This window comes from Dermochelys coriacea, chromosome 2 (genome assembly GCF_009764565.3).
Source record: "Dermochelys coriacea isolate rDerCor1 chromosome 2, rDerCor1.pri.v4, whole genome shotgun sequence".
NCBI lineage: Eukaryota > Metazoa > Chordata > Testudines > Dermochelyidae > Dermochelys > Dermochelys coriacea.
This window is the reverse complement of record NC_050069.1, coordinates 81208684-81226992: the sequence shown is the minus strand read 5'-3', so window position 1 is coordinate 81226992 and position 18309 is coordinate 81208684. Positions and strand designations below refer to the sequence as shown.

The 18309-nt window shown below is 41.5% G+C and overlaps 1 protein-coding gene across 1 annotated transcript in view; it reads left to right on the top strand.

The window, feature by feature from the left end:
- The window catches only part of TAF4B (TATA-box binding protein associated factor 4b), a 137947-nt gene extending 126143 nt beyond the window's left edge, over positions 1-11804 (top strand). Inside the window, exon 15 of the mRNA XM_038388183.2 lies at positions 9934-11804. Within this exon, the coding sequence (XP_038244111.1) occupies positions 9934-10101 (168 nt within the window). The 3' untranslated portion in view covers positions 10102-11804. The remainder of the gene's footprint in view (positions 1-9933) is intronic.
- The last annotated feature ends 6505 nt before the right edge of the window (positions 11805-18309 follow it).

Genomic DNA, 18309 nt, shown 5'->3' with positions numbered 1-18309 from the left:
CGTCCTTCAGGATAGGTTGTAGATCCTTGATGATGCGTTGGAGAGGTTTTAGTTGGGGGCTGAAGGTGATGGCTAGTGGCGTTCTGTTGTTTTCTTTGTTGGGCCTGTCCTGTAGTAGGTGACTTCTGGGTACTCTTCTGGCTCTGTCAATCTGTTTCTTCACTTCAGCAGGTGGGTACTGTAGTTGTAGGAATGCATGATAGAGATCTTGTAGGTGTTTGTCTCTGTCTGAGGGGTTGGAGCAAATGCGGTTATATCGTAGCGCTTGGCTGTAGACAATGGATCGAGTGGTATGATCTGGATGAAAGCTAGAGGCATGTAGGTAGGAATAGCGGTCAGTAGGTTTCCGATATAGGGTGGTGTTTATGTGACCATCGCTGCTTAGCACCGTAGTGTCCAGGAAGTGTCCAACTCTGTCCACATATCTATTCAGGGGATACCATCATAGGGCCTAATCACATCAGCCACACTATCAGAGGCTCGTTCACCTGCGCATCTACCAATGTGATATATGCCATCATGTGCCAGCAATGCCCCTCTGCCATGTACATTGGCCAAACTGGACAGTCTCTACGTAAAAGAATGAATGGACACAAATCAGACGTCAAGAATTATAACATTCAAAAACCAGTTGGAGAACACTTCAATCTCTCTGGTCACTCGATCACAGACCTAAGAGTGGCTATACTTCAACAAAAAAGCTTCAAAAACAGACTCCAACGAGAGACTGCTGAATTGGAATTAATTTGCAAACTGGATACAATTAACTTAGGCTTGAATAGAGACTGGGAATGGATGAGTCATTACACAAAGTAAAACTATTTCCCCATGGTCTTTCTCCCTCCCACCCCACCCCCCACTGTTCCTCTGATATTCTTGTTAACTGCTGGAATTAGCCTACCTGCTTGTCACCATGAAAGGTTTTCCTCCTTCCCCCCCCTGCTGTTGGTGATGGCTTATCTTAAGTGATCACTCTCCTTACAGTGTGTATGATAAACCCATTGTTTCATGTTCTCTGTGTGTGTGTATATAAATCTCTCTGTTTTTTCCACCAAATGCATCCGATGAAGTGAGCTGTAGCTCACGAAAGCTTATGCTCTAATAAATTTGTTAGTCTCTAAGGTGCCACAAGTACTCCTTTTCTTTTTGCGAATACAGACTAACACGGCTGCTACTCTGAAACCTGTTCATAATCACCACCACTGTTGTGTCAAACTCTTCACTCGTGCCTTTTGAGGTACAATTCAAGTACTGAACTGTTGGCTCATAACAAATGCCAGAGAAAGCTCTGGGTTCACTGGAGACTTTCAAACCAATAGTTCTTAAGAACAATCTGACAAGAATAGTAGATGTGACTGATTTATAGGTCAGTAAAAGTTTTTATTTGGAACCCTAAAATCTTATGGAACAATTTTTTCTCTTCACTCTGTACCAAAATCATCCTGGCAGTAGTAATTATATGCTTTTTGACATATCACATGGTATCTTACGATAAGTTCACTGTTACATAAAGGATTCTTATTCTTACAGAAAGAAGGCAAGATGAAGGGTTGCCTACTTGATACCTTAAATATAAAACTTTCAGCCAGTGCCTGCAGCCAGATTCATGGAAGATAGGAGAGATTCCAGAGGACTGGAAAAGGGCAAATATAGTACCCATCTAGAAAAAGGGGAATAAGGACAACCCGGGGAATTATAGACCAGTCAGCTTAACTTCAGTACCTGGAAAGATAATGGAGCAAATAATGGAGCAATCAATTTGCAAACACCTAGAAGATGAGTAACAGTCAGCCTGGGTTTGTCAAGAATAAATAATGTCAAACCAACCTTATATCCTTCTTTGAGAGGGTATCTAGCCTTGTGGATAGGGGGGAGCGGTAGATGTGGTATATCTTGATTTATTAAGGCTTTTGATATTGTCTCACATGACCTTCTCATAAACTAGGGAGGTATAATCTAGATGGCTCTACTATAAGGTGTGTGCATAACTGGTTTGGAAAAAAGTTCCCAGAGAATAGTTATCAGTGGTTCACTATCAAACTGAAAGTGCATAATCAAGTGGGTTCCTGCAGAGATTGGTCCTGGGTCCCATTCTGTTCAATATCTTCACAAATAATTTTAGATAATTTGCATATGATACAGAGCTGGAAGGATTGCAAGCGCTTTGGAGATAGGATTAAAATTCAAAATGATCTGGAGAAGTAGTCTGAAGTAAATGCAAATTACTCCACTTAGAAAGGAATAATCAATGGAACACATACAAAATAGGAAATGACTGTCTAGGAAGGAGTACTGCAGGAAGGGATGTGGGGGTTAGAGTGGATCACAAGCTAAATGAGTCACCAGTGTCACAATGTTGCCAAAAAAACAGCAAAAATCATTCTGGGATGTATCAGTAGGAGTGTGGTCAGCAAGACATAAGAAGTAATTCTTCCACTCTGTGGTGGTAAGGCCTCAACTATTGTCAGAACTATTGTCTAGTTCTGAGCCTTGTATTTCAGGAAAGATGTGGACAAATTGGAGAAAGTCAAGAGGAGCAACAAAAATGATTAAAAATCTAGAAAACATGACTTATGAGGAAAGATTGGAAAAAAATGGGTTTGTTTAGTCTGGAGATCAGAAGACTATGGGGGGGCCGTAAGTTTTCAAGTACATAAAAGGTTGTTACAGGGAGGAGGAGGGTGAAAAATTGTACTCAGCGTCTGAGGATAGGACAAGAAGCTTAAAATTGTAGCAAGGGAGATTTAAGTTAATGTTAGGAAAAACTTCCCAACTGTCAGGGTAGTTAAGCACTAGAACAAATTGCCTAGGGAAGTTGTGGAATCTCTGTCACTGAAGGGTTTTAAAAACAGGTTAGACAAACACCTTTCAGTAATGGGCTAGTTATTACTTAGTCCTGTCTTGAATGCAGGGGACTGGACTATATGACCTATTGCGGTCCCTTTCAGTCCTACAATTCTCTGACTGTAGTCACAAAGACTAAGCTGGTCACTGACTGTATGGTTTCCTTCTATTTGGATAAAAGCATTGCTGCTCCAGTTTTCATTTCAGATAAGTTCCATAAAGAGCCGTAATTCTTTAACAAACTATTACATATAGGATATGGTAGTAGATGTAGTGTGCTAATTCTCTAATCATAACTGCCTTGTGAAGACAAATGCACATGCTCTTGGATCTGCTAGCTTACATCTATCTTGCTCTGGTTTCTATACCTCATGCTATAATTGTTCCCGAGGTATGGATATGGCCACATGTCTGTCCTTTGCCTACCCAAAAAGGTATTTTGATGGCGGGTGTCTCCCTCAAATGCAATTTTCAGATTAGCAATTGGAGAGTGCCTGCAAGGTGACATCAAAGCTGCCCTAAGGCAGTAGCTTGAGGATTTCCAAATTCTTTTGAAATCCTCAAAAGCTATGAAGCTGGACAGCCCTGGGCCCCTTTCCCCCTCTGCCAACCCAGTGTAGAGAACATCAGGGGCCAGCTATCGGAAAAGCCAGAATGTCTGTCTGTGTTAGCAAGTTCTCCATAGCTGCAATCCATTAGCTATTTCTTCAAGTGGAGTGGAGGTGAGAGAATGGTTTGGGGCTTTGAAAACACGGCTCTGGCGATCAGGCCCTCTGTATAAAGAACTGGGTATCATCCTTTACCCCCAGTGGATCTGCTGCTGCCCACAGCAGGGATCTTACTCTGTTAGGCTCGATCTTCAAGTTAGAGGAGGGAGGGAGTTTGTTTTGCGCTTTTTTTTAAAAAAAAATCATTTTAATGGGTTTTCTTAACTATTCTGCTAACAGATTTCAAAGACAACTTCCTCATCTGCTCGAACTGCCTGGTGCTTCCTCATTCTGTCTCAAACCTCTCTTCACTTGAAATTACACCTTTGACTAGATAACTCTCCATTTGTGCTTCGCATTGGTAAAAATGCAAATACTTGGCGTGGGAGGGAAGGGCAGTTATTCAGCTGGCCTTGCTTGTGACTCTCATTCACTTTAAGCATCCCACCTTTTTGCTATGTTGGGGAGAAAAGGAGTACTTGTGGCACCTTAGAGACTAACATATTTATTTGAGCATAAGCTTTCGTGAGCTACAGCTCACTTCATCGGATGCTGTCAATAGATTTAGGTGAAATCATAATTGTTCAAAAACTTGCCCATATGCAGTGGGTACAAATCGCTTTATATTTTTTATGAAATCACATTTGCATTGATTAAAAGCTCTTTTGAAGGGAAAGGTGCTTGTATTTCCCACAGTCCAGGGGAGTTCGGTCTCCTCTATGGATACTGCTGAGCCATTTTTGATTCGCATTGGTACAATTCTTCCGATAGCATGTCGTCTTAAACATTTTCTCAGAAAAGAGAGAGGCTGGGTTCACTGGTTAGGGCACTGGCCTGGGAGTCAGAAATCTTGGGTTCTGTTCCGTGTTCGTCCACTGACCTGCTTTGACTTTGGGCAAGTCATTTCACTTGTCTATACCTCTGCTTCCTCTCCCACCTTGTAGTTGTTATAGGCCTACCCTGGAGAAGTTAGTCTTCCACAGTGCATGTGTGGGGCCTAGTAGAATGGTGTCCTGATCTTCCTACATGCCTCTAGCTTTCATCCAGATCATACCACTCGATCCATTGTCTACAGCCAAGCGCTACGATATAACCGCATTTGCTCCAACCCCTCAGACAGAGACAAACACCTACAAGATCTCTATCATGCATTCCTACAACTACAGTACCCACCTGCTGAAGTGAAGAAACAGATTGACAGAGCCAGAAGAGTACCCAGAAGTCACCTACTACAGGACAGGCCCAACAAAGAAAACAACAGAACGCCACTAGCCATCACCTTCAGCCCCCAACTAAAACCTCTCCAACGCATCATCAAGGATCTACAACCTATCCTGAAGGACGAGCCATCGCTCTCTCAGATCTTGGGAGATAGACCAGTCCTTGCTTACAGACAGCCCCCCAATCTGAAGCAAATACTCACCAGCAACCACACACCACACAACAGAACCACTAACCCAGGAACCTATCCTTGCAACAAAGCCCATTGCCAACTCTGTCCACATATCTATTCAGGGGATACCATCATAGGGCCTAATCACATCAGCCACACTATCAGAGGCTCGTTCACCTGCGCATCTACCAATGTGATATATGCCATCATGTGCCAGCAATGCCCCTCTGCCATGTACATTGGCCAAACTGGACAGTCTCTACGTAAAAGAATGAATGGACACAAATCAGACGTCAAGAATTATAACATTCAAAAACCAGTTGGAGAACACTTCAATCTCTCTGGTCACTCGATCACAGACCTAAGAGTGGCTATACTTCAACAAAAAAGCTTCAAAAACAGACTCCAACGAGAGACTGCTGAATTGGAATTAATTTGCAAACTGGATACAATTAACTTAGGCTTGAATAGAGACTGGGAATGGATGAGTCATTACACAAAGTAAAACTATTTCCCCATGGTATTTCTCCCTCCCACCCCACCCCCCACTGTTCCTCTGATATTCTTGTTAACTGCTGGAATTAGCCTACCTGCTTGTCACCATGAAAGGTTTTCCTCCTTCCCCCCCCTGCTGTTGGTGATGGCTTATCTTAAGTGATCACTCTCCTTACAGTGTGTATGATAAACCCATTGTTTCATGTTCTCTGTGTGTGTGTATATAAATCTCTCCTCTGTTTTTTCCACCAAATGCATCCGATGAAGTGAGCTGTAGCTCACGAAAGCTTATGCTCTAATAAATTTGTTAGTCTCTAAGGTGCCACAAGTACTCCTTTTCTTTTTGCGAATACAGACTAACACGGCTGCTACTCTGAAACCTTAGTTAGGTCTGTTGCTGTAAAACAGATGATAGGTGGGAATTCCCTATAGAAGGGATTTATATCCTCTTTTTAAATTATTCTGTTTGGTTAAGTGTCTTAGCATGGCCTACATACCATTTCTAGAGTGAGTGGAGGGAGTACGAGACGGAAGAGGACACGTCCTTCCTGTTTGAAAACTACCACTAATGCAGACTCCAAGACAGCGTTCAGGCTGGTGCCTGCAGGGCTGATATGTCTTACCTGTTTGCAGGTAAGCTCTGCAAAGCAGAGGCGGGAGCTGGTGTGCAGGCATCTAGGATTGGGAGGGGAAAGATCAGGAAGAAGGGTGGGTCAGTAACTGCCACCCAACATCCAAATAGGGCTCGCACCAATCCTGACAAGAGGCATCTTAATCTTCTCCCTCACAAAGCAGCAGTAGAGGACTCTTCTGGCAGTTACCCTGCATAGAGCACTTTCCCTAGAGACATGTATAGATATGGCTCTAAAGAAAAGGAGTACTTGTGGCACCTTAGAGACTAACAAATTTATTTGAGCATAAGCTTTCGTGAGCTACAGCTCACTTCATCCGATGTGATACAGACTAACACGGCTGCTACTCTGAAACCTGATATGGCTCTAAGTATCAAAAATCCAAGTAGTCTTGACTCCAGGTCTTTGAAATTAGCAGTGAATTGTGCCACTTTTGTTCTTGACAGATGCAGACACCTGCTGTAATTAGCTATTCTCGTGCACAATTTGAGCAAGAACTTGTAGGCACAGAGTACCAGTTTGTATTTTTGGTACTCAGAAAGATGTTTTGCTTTTAAAGCAATACCCTTAGAGGTAAAGTGTCAGTACAAACACTTCCATTTTTTCCTCACTTGCTCCCTGGTTTAAAACAAAATATGAAAGGACAAAAAATTGCTGCGGGTGGGGAAGGGCAAACCAAGAGGGAACTGGAGTAATGCGTATCTGAGGTTTTGCTAGTATGTGCTCTGCAGTTAACTTGTACTTTAAAGGAGGTTTCTATGTGCTGTAGCCTCAAAGCAATACAGCATTCCATGGTTAGGTGTCATTCCAAACAGATTCATTCCTTTTGCAGAACCAACAGTTACCTCTTCAGATATGTGAGTGGCCTGACCCAGATTGCCTGTTAAAGCACAGTAACAGACTAAATACGACTTAAGCCCATGTTTGTAAAGGTATTCAGTCTCTTAAGACCCAAAATCTCATTGGCAATCAACAGGATTTAAACTAAGTGCCTAAATCCCATTTGAAAATGAGATTTAGGCTCCTAAATCAGTTAAGCGCTGCAGTGTTGAATGCAGCAATGCCTAATTACCTTTTAAAAATCTGGGCGTTGATCTGTTTCTTTTCAGTCCACTGCATGTTTATTTGAACTTTGCCGGAAGTGAATTTGGAGATCCTACTAGCTGTTGCTTTGGGTATGTTCAGTAGCCATTTGAAAGGCCATAAGAATTTTGTACTCAAATAGCTTATAAATAAAGATTTGTATAATAGATGACAGCTGTCTCATGAAGTTGGAAGTGTGAATTTACTGGCTTAATAGACTACAGTGTATTATGAGCTTGTTTTTGTTTTTGTCTGATTACATTCTTTCATAATGCAGTTTCCCAGTTGCAGGGTGCACTAGATAAGATTTCCAAGGACTCCAACTTTAAGAATAAACTAAATGTATAACTCTTTTCAAAAAGATAAAAACAAAACTCCTTGAACCTGGACAGGTTAGCTCTCCTGCTTCCTTATAACAGCTTGCAATATTGACACCTCTCAAACAGAGGTTGGGGATTTGAGATGTATGCCTCGTTTTTCCAAGGGAATGAATAAGATTGAGAGGATATATGTGTTTATTTTTTTTAAAGGTAAGACTTCCCATCTAGAGAGAATTTTTTCACCTCCATGAAGTTCTTTGAATTATAAGGACGTTGCTGTTGGGTTACTGAAAATCCCCGAGGGTTTGTTTCATTTATAACATTGCCTTGAGCCTTCTGCTGCATCCTGTTGGATTGACCTCCTTTTCAACTCTGTGCTGGCAGCTGCACTGCAGAACTATCTTTTCCCTGGATCCTTCAGGGTTGTCATATGACAAACTTGAACTATGACCCTTTTGTGTCTTACCAGGCCAGCAATGCCCTCTTTATGCTACGTGGCCAGCAGTCTTCCCCACACACACATTTGTTCCAAGCCATTTAACAACGTGAAAGTTTCAAACTATGGCATTTCATAGTTTTTAATAGTAATGACTGTAAAACAAATGAAACAATGCTTAATTCTGTGCATGTTAAGAAATACTGCTAAATTTTCCGCAAATCATTGTCTAATATCTAGTGAAAGTGCCTTTTAATGTATTTTAGCTTATAAATTTAAATGTTCTTTAATGTAAAGTCTCTCCTTACGGCATAAATATCTAATTCATTGCTGTGAACTGTCCTTCACTGGCTTGTTTTTAATCAGCAAAATGGGGCTTTATCACCTTGACTTAAAAAAAACTGAAGTTTCACAGAGTCTGTTAGGATAAGGATTGACAATAGTTAAGATTGCATCCAGGTAACACCACCTCGAAGTGGAATTGATGCTGGTGGGCATCGCCTGGTTGAAGTTAGTCTGAGCGCTTGTATTTATACAAATTGCATTCATTACCAAGAAGCCTGCAGTAGTGATAAGAGACTGGCTATATAGTATAGATTGGCTCCAAGATAAGTAGCCAGTCAATTGTGCAGCTCATAGTAATCTTCCTTTTTTTTTCTATTAATTAATCTCTGTTCGTTTCAAAATGGGGGGTGGCTGCGTACATATGTTCTTGCTAACATCCTGAATGTATGACAGCTAATCATCATTTCCTCTCTTAATTTGATTTTCATATCCAGATAAACCTGCTGATTGGGAGATGGATAGACTGCATATTCAAGGAATGTCTTCCCAGCATTTAGATACTCTGGCTGTGTTTTTTTTGCCTTGAATGATAAGATCTCCTGGATTATTTTTAAACACTTTTAGACAAATTACTGTACATGAATGGTTATACTGTTCCAGTTCCTCTTTGCCGTGTTTACCATGTGTTAATACTTGAGTCCTCACAAAGACACAGTTGTCTTTGTGAGGAGACCAACATCTGAAGCAGAAGAGAAGTTGTGGGTGGGAATGAGGGCTTCACCTGTGTCTTTACCCAAAACAGTGTATTCCTATGGTATTCTCTGCCATACATACACATTCTTTTGTGTACAGCATCTTGGAAATTTTCTGACAAAACAGAAAATGTTGGTTCAGTGAACCCAAAATGTTTTGCAAACATGGTTCAGGTTTATGGAATTTTGTTGAATCACAGGCAAGGTTCTTTCTGACAGAACTCTGGCTGGCAGGGATGCTAGGAAGCCTGGGCTTCCATGGTCTTTGGCAGTCCAGTTATGCTGATAGGTTGGGGGAGCCTGAAGCTTCAGGGGACCTGTTGTTCCCTGCCCTGGAAATCAGCTGCTGTTCAGTGGTGATCAACAGTGAAACTGACAAACATCTTAATTTCACTCCAGCTGTGAAGGAACTGTGTGTGGGGGCGGGGGGGTGGGTCTTGTTGTTCTTGGAAACACCATGTTTCAGCTTGTCCAAAATAAAAGAAATTTGGAATCTTTGGTTTATAGTAGTTGTTAAAGAAACTTAGTTTTGGTCCTGATTAGACCAAAACCAAATTTTAAAATGTCAGTTTCTTGCAAACCAAAATTTCAGAGTTTTCCTCAACTCTGCTATTGTGTAATTAGGTGGCTTTCAGCATGGTTTTTGTCTGTAAAAGCACTCATTGATCTGTATCTATAGTGAAAATGCAATTAATCATAGTGTTTAGAGTGATATATTTTCTTCCAATTTTTAAAATAACCAATTAAAATGGCAGACAGTAATTAAAATGCAAAAGATAAATTGTCATAGGTTATGTAGAAATGGGATTTATGGATTACAAGTTTCTCTTACAAAAACATACATAAAGCTGAATATCAACATGCTAGATTTTGTCTGCCTTCACATGACTTCAGTAGTCTAGCCCATTCAGAATAAAGTGACATGTATTTTGAAAAATAATTCATTTTAACTTTCTCTTTTCTCTCTTCTCCCCTCCCCTGTTTAGGGCTTGAATGGCAGTGCAGTTGCTTCTGGATCATCTGGTTTTAGTCTTACAAAACAGTTGTTTCGTCCAAGAATAACACGCGTCTGTCTCAGGGACTTGATATTCTGCATGGAACAAGAGAGGGAGATGAAGCGTTCTCTAGTTTTGTACCGTGCTCTTCTCAAGTGATGATTCAAATCTTGCATTTCATTTCTTGCTGTCTACTGCCAAAGAAAACACTGAAGCATTGTTGCACTGTCCTGAAATTCAATTTGTGGGAAATAATCCGTTATAAGGATAACTTTTGTTTACAGATACACATTTGTATTAAATACCTAATTTAGCACCTGGAGCGTTTTTTTAAAATAAATCAAATTCGAGTTAAACCAATCTGTAAAACAGTGAAGACAACGAGCACACAAGTACTCAGCCCACCTGCATGCATTTAACTCTTGCAGACTAAAGACTTAAGATGTGTACCAAGTTATTTACGTCACTTGCTTCAGTACTCCAAAGCCTTCCTCCAATCCAACCTTATTTGAGGAAAAACAAATTTCAAGGCACTACATAGCCTGGTGAATGTATCTAATCATGAGCCAGCAATCAATCATCATACCTACCTGACTCGGCATCTCTTTACATTTCCTAGTTTTGGAATTAGTTGCTGTAACTATTTCTAAAAGCCAATTCTCAAGGAATGATGGAGCAAGCAATGATGGGATGTGTGAAGTAAGCTCACTTTTCCTTATTGCCTCCAAAGGAAGACTCAACCAAGAGGAATGTGAGTATAAATGCACAAGCTCCTGTCACGAGGTTCACATCCTATGGTTTGGGTAGTGTGAGCTTCAGTGTTGAGGAAACCTGGAGCTAGCTAGTGAAAGACCAGAATGAGAAAAGAAGCCTAAAAAGGAATGGGGAAACTAGATTTGGTAGATTTTTCCTTTGCTAGTCATCTAAACTAGCAGTAAGTTCAATTAAACCTTGCACAAAAAAATTGAAGAGTCAAAAGCAGCCTGCACTGGCTTTCTGCAGAAAAGGCTATTTAAAATGTTAAACATTCTTAGATTATACAGTCAGAAAATAGTCCCTTTTTAAAGAGGGAGAGTAGCATTTGCAAGGTGCAAAGCTTTCATTGCTTTATTGAGAATGTAAATTTAACTGATGTGCAGGTGCTACAGCAAAGATGTGCAGAATATATTAATTAGTGATCAGGGGATTGTCTCAAAAATGTAAACTAAATGGTTTAACCAGTTGTGTAATTCCCATTCAGTGAAGGTGACTCCAGTTTCTTAGTACTGTTGGAATAGTTTTTCTGCATTTGATGATCCAGTGAAAGCTGCCTTGTTGGAGAAGGGAAAATCCCTTCCTCCTACTGCATCACATACCCCATGACACAGCACTGTGTAGCATGGCTGTCTGACACAACTAGCAGGGAAGGCAAGAGCTGTGTATTGAATGCCTTCCTGCTGAAATTTAAGGAAAAGGCTTCCTACAGTTATTTGGCATGCTCAAGTGAAAAAAAATGAATATTTTTTCACCATATGCTCGATCACTAGGACCACTGCAGACCCTTACCAAATATGTTTCGAATCAGTCATGTTTTTGTGTTGGGACAATAGTAAACAGTTAGTAAATTGCTGTAAATTATTTGTGTACATATAGCGTATATATAAAAAGCAGTACTTTTGACAATGAAGCTGTAGTTTGCAAGATATTGGTGGCATCAGGCAAAATTGTTTTGTATAATTAAATGCTTAGCTTTACTTTTTACGTAAAGTGCAGCATTTTTCCATATTTGTGTATTGTATCTTATTGACCAGATGTTTAAAATTATTTTAAATACTGCATTAAAGCAATTATTTTATTAAAAATAATAGTGGGTAACTTTACTCCATCTCATGCTAGGAAATATGCAATCTTCAGAGTTTTGAAAATTGATGCTTCAGAAATGAATGAGAAGAGATGCAGTTCTCTCTCAATCATGGTAATCAGCACCAGCATTATATGTACAGGAAGCTGTGGTTTGCTTTATTTTAAATATTTTGATTGGTTAAACACATGCCCGTTGAAGTCTGTATTTATACAAAAATTAGGAACAAAATCAGCAAGGAACTCCTTAATAGAAATAGCCTCAAAAATTACAATTGAAATTTTAAAATACCTGTTGACCTCCAGAATATAAACCCATAGCTGTGCTAGATTAATATAGTATTTAATCAAGAGCAAAAGCTTTTTTAAATCTGAACAGGCTTTAATTTTTTTTATTTTTGGTGTGTCTGTAATATTTCCTTCATAAAGTAGAACACGTGGGAGCTTAAGGTCCTGATATATAACCCATTGGAGTCAATGGGTCTCTCTCCATTGTCTTCAGTAGGTTTTAGATCAGGCCTTAAATGATTTAAATATATGCATTTTGGGGCAGGGAGTTCAACATCCTTACCTTGGCCTACATCAATAACCTTTTCTTTGATTTTTAAAACTTCCTTTTATACCTGAAAGAGATGCAACTCAGGGTAATTTTCTCTAATCTTTGGCAGTTTATTATTATGAAGGATGTTGATACTTATGGATGACCAGTTTACTAACTTAATGCTGATAACATTCAACAACAATATAATTGTCTAGAATATGCATAGGTTATAATATCTTTCAGTGAATTGCATGTCCATATAATGGACCCTTAAACATTGTCCAGGTCATGGTATGATTGCAACACTTAGAGTACAGTGCCATTCATTTCTAGTAGTTAGATTCGTCACCTACAAAGATGTACATTACCAAACCGTTCATGTACCTCTCTAAACAGTTAAGTTCCTACACAGTTACAGTTCCTGCACATTGACTTACACAATAGTTAAATCTGTTTGGAGTGAATCTGACACCTAATCTGTTTCTCAGTAACTGAAAGCCAATTCATATTGGTTTACTTCCAAAATCTGTCAGTTTATTTTGAGTTGTTTGGTGTGACAGCTTTAATAATTAAAGTTGTTTGTATAGGTTCCTTACTTGTATTCCCACAAGTTGGAAAGGGCTGTGTATTTTATAAATGAATAGATACTCTGTGTGTGTGCGTGTGAGAGAGAGAGAGAGAGCTCAGACCTGAATAATGTGGAGTGAGTACCTTTTGAGAAGAAATATTATCTCTGGTGCAATTACTGAATTTAGCCATTCCCAAGAGTGGAAACGAATAATCTTGCCAATAAGAATAGGGAGAAGATAGAGAAAGGGGAGGAATTCCCGTAAGGCTGTGTGAAATTGTGTTTTAATGCATTAAATCCTTTGACACCTTGTGAATAGTGATTGGTTGGGGACGGGGTAACTTATAAATGCAAGTCAGCTGAGTTGTTACTTCTACACAGTGTGCTGAATTGTGCAGGGAAGAGAGATTCTTTTGAAAAACAATTGATCATTTTGGAATGGTCAAGAAGGACTGTAGTAAAAGTAAAGGCATAATTCTAAGGAGCGCAAATAGTTCGCTAGAGCTGCTCTTTGCTCTGTCTTAAGTCACTTTGATTTTATTGAAGTATGTTCTCTTGCATTCTCGCACCACTATGCATCTTCTAGAATTCTTTCAGGTTATTATGCAGGTTAAATGTTTAATTGAACAGACTCAATTTAATTGTCCATCAGAGGAAGAAATGTATGAAAACTTCACTTTGTCCACCTCAGATTCTATCTAGTCTAGTTCTTTCCTACATGATTCTTTAATGTTTTGAAAAACCTGTTCTTCACCCACTCCCTTGTCCCATCCTAAATTAGTGCCTGAGGAACACCAAAAGTGTGAATCTGCTTGGGCTGCATCTTGGTGACACTCCTCCATGTCCCATTGCAACAGTTGAAATTAGCAGTAGAACCTCAATTAGGAACTGACCAGTCAGCCACACACCTCATTTGGAACCAGAAGAGCACAATCAGGCAGCAGCAGAGACGGAAAAAAAAAAAAGCAAATGTAAACTACTAAAAAAAAATTAAAATGATTTGACAAGGTAAGGAAACTTTCTGTGCTTGTTTCGTTTAAATTGAGATGGTTAAAAGCAGCATTTTTCTTCTGCATAGTAAAGTTTCCAAGCTGTATTAAGACAATGTTCAGTTGTCAACTGTTAGAAATAACCACCATAACGTTTTGTTCAGAGTTACGAACAACCTTCATTCCTCAGGTGTTCATAACTCTGAGGTTCTACTGTGTTTTCAGTGTCAGGATCAAGGATGAGCTCTCCTCCCTCCACCCCTTTTTTTTTTTTCTTTTTTTTCCATGGCTCAGTGTCGTCTGATCCAGGCACAGAGTGACTATAGCTCTCTAATGCAGAGGAAGGAGGGTAGGCAAAAGATCTGTAGCTGCAACATGTCCATATTTAGCTTCCTTTGAACTTTAGTTTTGTACTAGCCTAAAAGCAGTGTAAACCCCTGCTCTGTAGAGGGGAGGGGTTGGGGAGGATGTTCTGAAAGGAATCTTCTTGAGTGTTTGACCAGTCCACTCCAGAGCCTTTTTGCGGCTGCTGAAGTCCAATTAGAATTTCTAATCTTTCTCCAGCCACTCAGGTCCTTGTATGAAACCAGGATCCCAGTATGAGTAGGATGTAATTAGCCTAAAATAGCTGCAGGGCCAGTTTGAGTTTTGCAACCCTTTTCAAAGCAGGGAAAATGCCCTGGGCATAGGTAGGTGAAGGCTCACTGAGGATGTGCAGTAGGTTTCCTCTTCCTTTGTGTCATTGAGTGGTGCAACTGGGCAAGCAGAGCACAGCCTCTACCCTGACTGTATCTAGCCCCATCTCCTTTCTGAAAAAAAATTTGTTTTGGTCCTTCAACTGAGAAGGTTGGACACTACTGTTCCCACTGAGAAAGCAAGCAAGCAAGGAAGGGAGGGGCTACAGTCTTGTGTAGGTCTAAACTGGCTGACCCAGTCATATAATGACAGGTTTCAGAGTAGCAGCTGTTAGTCTGTATTCGCAAAAAGAAAAGGACTACTTGTGGCACGTTGGAGACTAACAAATTTATTTGAGCATAAGCTTTCGTGAGCTACAGCTCACTTCATCGGATGCACTGTATTTTCCACCAAATGCATCCGATGAAGTGAGCTGTAGCTCACGAAAGCTTATGCTCAAATAAATTTTAGTCTCTAAGGTGCCACAAGTACTCTTAGTCATATAGTATTGCATCAAAAACTGATAGTGCCATTTCTGTAGCAGCCAGTGCTAAGGACACTTTGTGGTTTCCACTGACTTGGAAATTGCTTATCTATACCTGCTCATGGCATGACTGGTGTTTCAGATTCATAACCTCCAGCTTGGAGATTTGTCAGTCATTAGAACTCCCGGTTGATGGCTACACCCCAGAGGCCTGGTTACAGGTAGTGGGAGTTCTCTGTCACAGGGTGCCTACTAGGGCCAGTTAAGATACTCTTGCCTAACCTTCCTTTTGATGTGTAAGGATGGCCCTGTTACCTAGCAGCTGTGAAAGGGCTGAAAGGACATTTTGGCTTCTGGGAGGATAGAGGGAGACCCCTGAACTGCAGTGTTACTAACCCCAAATGTTCAAAAAGCCTAACCCTAAAAAATCATGTCCCAAAGACTCCAGTGTGGGCTAAGTTCTGGGTTTTTTTTGTTTTGTTAAATTTCCCTTTTGCATCCCTGCCTGACAATTGGCCAACTCTCCTGAATTTATGGAGTAAGATAATTTTGGCTCTTGCAGCAGGGGCTCTGGCTGGAATCTAAATGTGAGTAGAGTAGATTTGTATAAAATGCTTTTTCCCTACTCCTAAAATTCTGTAACTATTTCTGTGCCATCTCTGACCCCACCTCTTCTCCACTGCAGCCCACCCCCCTTTTCCCAAGCCTGGGGTTGCAGGGGGAGGTGGCAGCAACAACAGCAGTGCTGGGCTCTTTCCTCCTCTCCCTTCTGCTCGCTTCCTGCAGCAGCCCTGGCTGCCTTCCCCACTTCTTAGGGAAGAGCAGACAGCTGGGCATTCCCTTAGGCAGGGCTGAAATTCATGTGAGGGTTATAGCTTCTCCAGAGCGAGAGTGGCTATAGCAGGAGTTAAAAATCATGTTACACAATCAAATGGGGGTTTGACAATACTATATTCAGGCCTCTATGCAGCTGAATGGCTTAAAACTTGTTTCCCTTTCCTCTGCACTTTAAGGGAGGAGGTTTAGGGGGTTCAAATCCCCTCTTTGCCTAATGAAGAGCAGGGCCTTGAATGCTGTGAGGGTGGAGCAATGGAGGAGGGTTGCAGTTCTTCCACTGTGTATAGACAACGAAAAAAGGAGTGGGCTAGAGGGTGAGACCCCTCCCCTAGGAGATGAGACCCCGCATCCATTAATATTTTATATATAGTGGAACAGCCCTAAGCAAAGAGTGAGACCGACCTGTCCCCCAATACCCTATAGCATGGGGGCTAGGATCCTGACTGAAGAAAGGTGAAACCCAGATCTCTGATACCAGAGGGGCGTGCTCTAGCCCCTGGGCTAAAGTTACAAAGGAGAGGCCTCGCTCCTTTTCACTACACCCTGACTACTTAAATATTTATGCTGGGTGCTCTATTGTGATGCTGTAGTTCAGTGAGTAGGACATAGAGCTACATCCCTGGGGGAGGTGGGACAGCTGGGGCTCAATGCACCTGGGCCTGTTGCTCATACAAATGGACCAGCTTCAAGATGAGAGAGGGGGAGAAGCTCTACTTCACTTTGTCCTAGAGGTTAGGGGTTAAGCACTCTTACCAGATGGAAGATCTGTTCAAATCCTCTCTTCTCTCCCCGCAGAGGGGGTGGAAATGTGAGTGCTCTAATCCCTGGGGCTGAAGGTTGTAAGGGCATGGCAGTAATGCTGCTACCCTGCCACTACAGTAGCACCTATTGTACCTTGAGTACAGGTTAAGATGCTTCATGGAGGAAAAAAAAATCCCTCTTCCCCAAGGGTGAAGTTTCCAAAAGGCAACCCTGTACTCTCCTCTTCCCCCTAATGCTATAAGAAATTCTTCTGAACTCCTCTCACTTGCTGGCAAGTTGCCCCACTGCTTTTTCGATAAGCATGACCCACTTTCTGCAGTGTGTAACATCCCCAGTTGTGTCTCACCCCCTTTCATGTACATGCAATTATCATTGTCCTTATGGAATAAGACTCTACAGCTGTGGGCATTTAACAGCACTAGGCAAATTACCTGACACAGGTAGAGCTCCTCTCAGCGTCCCCATTCACCCATAGGGGGAGTATAAGGTATGCAAATACTCTTAGCCTCATGTTGGAATGGTCCCTTAATTCCCCCACTTCACCTAAAAGAGGAAGCCAGTGAGCTCCTGCTTCCACCTGCCTGCCTGCAGTGAGACCTACAGTGTTAATAAGGCAACTGTAGGGAGGAGCCAGCACCTAATGAGGAAATGACAGATGTGGAATTGGCAAAACCTCCCAGCCTGCAATGGGCTAGAGCAAGAGGAAGATAAGCACCAGCAGCTGTTCTTGGACCAATGCATTTATACCATCCTTCTGGAGGGGGGAAAAAATCCAGGCCGCAGCCCAGCCCCAGAGCTATGTTGCCAGCAGCCAGGTGGAGCAAGGGTTGAGGCTGATGTGTATCTGCAGCACGCCTGCCCTTGCAGTCACTCATGCTCAAGTGTGTGTTGGTCTGGCTGCACTGGGAAAATAAGACTGGGCAAAGCTTGGTAGCTATACCTATACTGCAATAATAAAAAAAATCCCTGGCACTCCATCTTAGAGTTTTGGCTCAAGAGGCTTCTGCTGATGGGGCAAAGGATGCAGGGCTAAAACTAGCAGTGCAGCTCTTTGGGCTGGATTATGGGCTCTGAGACCCTGACCCCTCATGGGGGTTCAGAGCCTAGGCACCAGCCCAGGCTCTACAGTGAGCTCCACAAGCCCCAAGGTTTGAGACTCACTGCTGTTATTGCAGTGTAGGTATACCCAATCAGGTGCACAAATGCAAAATGGGAGGTGCATGCCTGGGCAGGAGTACTGCAGAAATGGATTGTGGGGGAGGGGGAATCACAAACTAAATATGAGTCAACCGTGTTTCATAAAAAAGCAAGCACCATTTTGGGATGTATTAGCAGTTGTGTGGGAAACAAGACATGAGAAGTAGTCATTCTGCTTTATTCCATGCTGATTAGGCCTCATATAGAGTATTGTGTCCAGTTCTGGGTGCCACATTGCAGGAAAGATTTGGACAAACTGAAGAGAGGCCCAGGAAGAGCAACAAAAAACGAGTAATGGTCTAGAAAACATGACCGATGAGGGATGTTTGGGTTTGTTTAGTCTGGCAAAGAGAACACTTTGGGGTGGGGAGAGAGAGAGAATTAAAGTATATAAAAGGTTGGCCCAAAGAGTAGGGAGAAAAATTGTCCTATACCCAGAAGTTTAAGAGGCAATGGGCTTTGCTTTAGGTGAGCT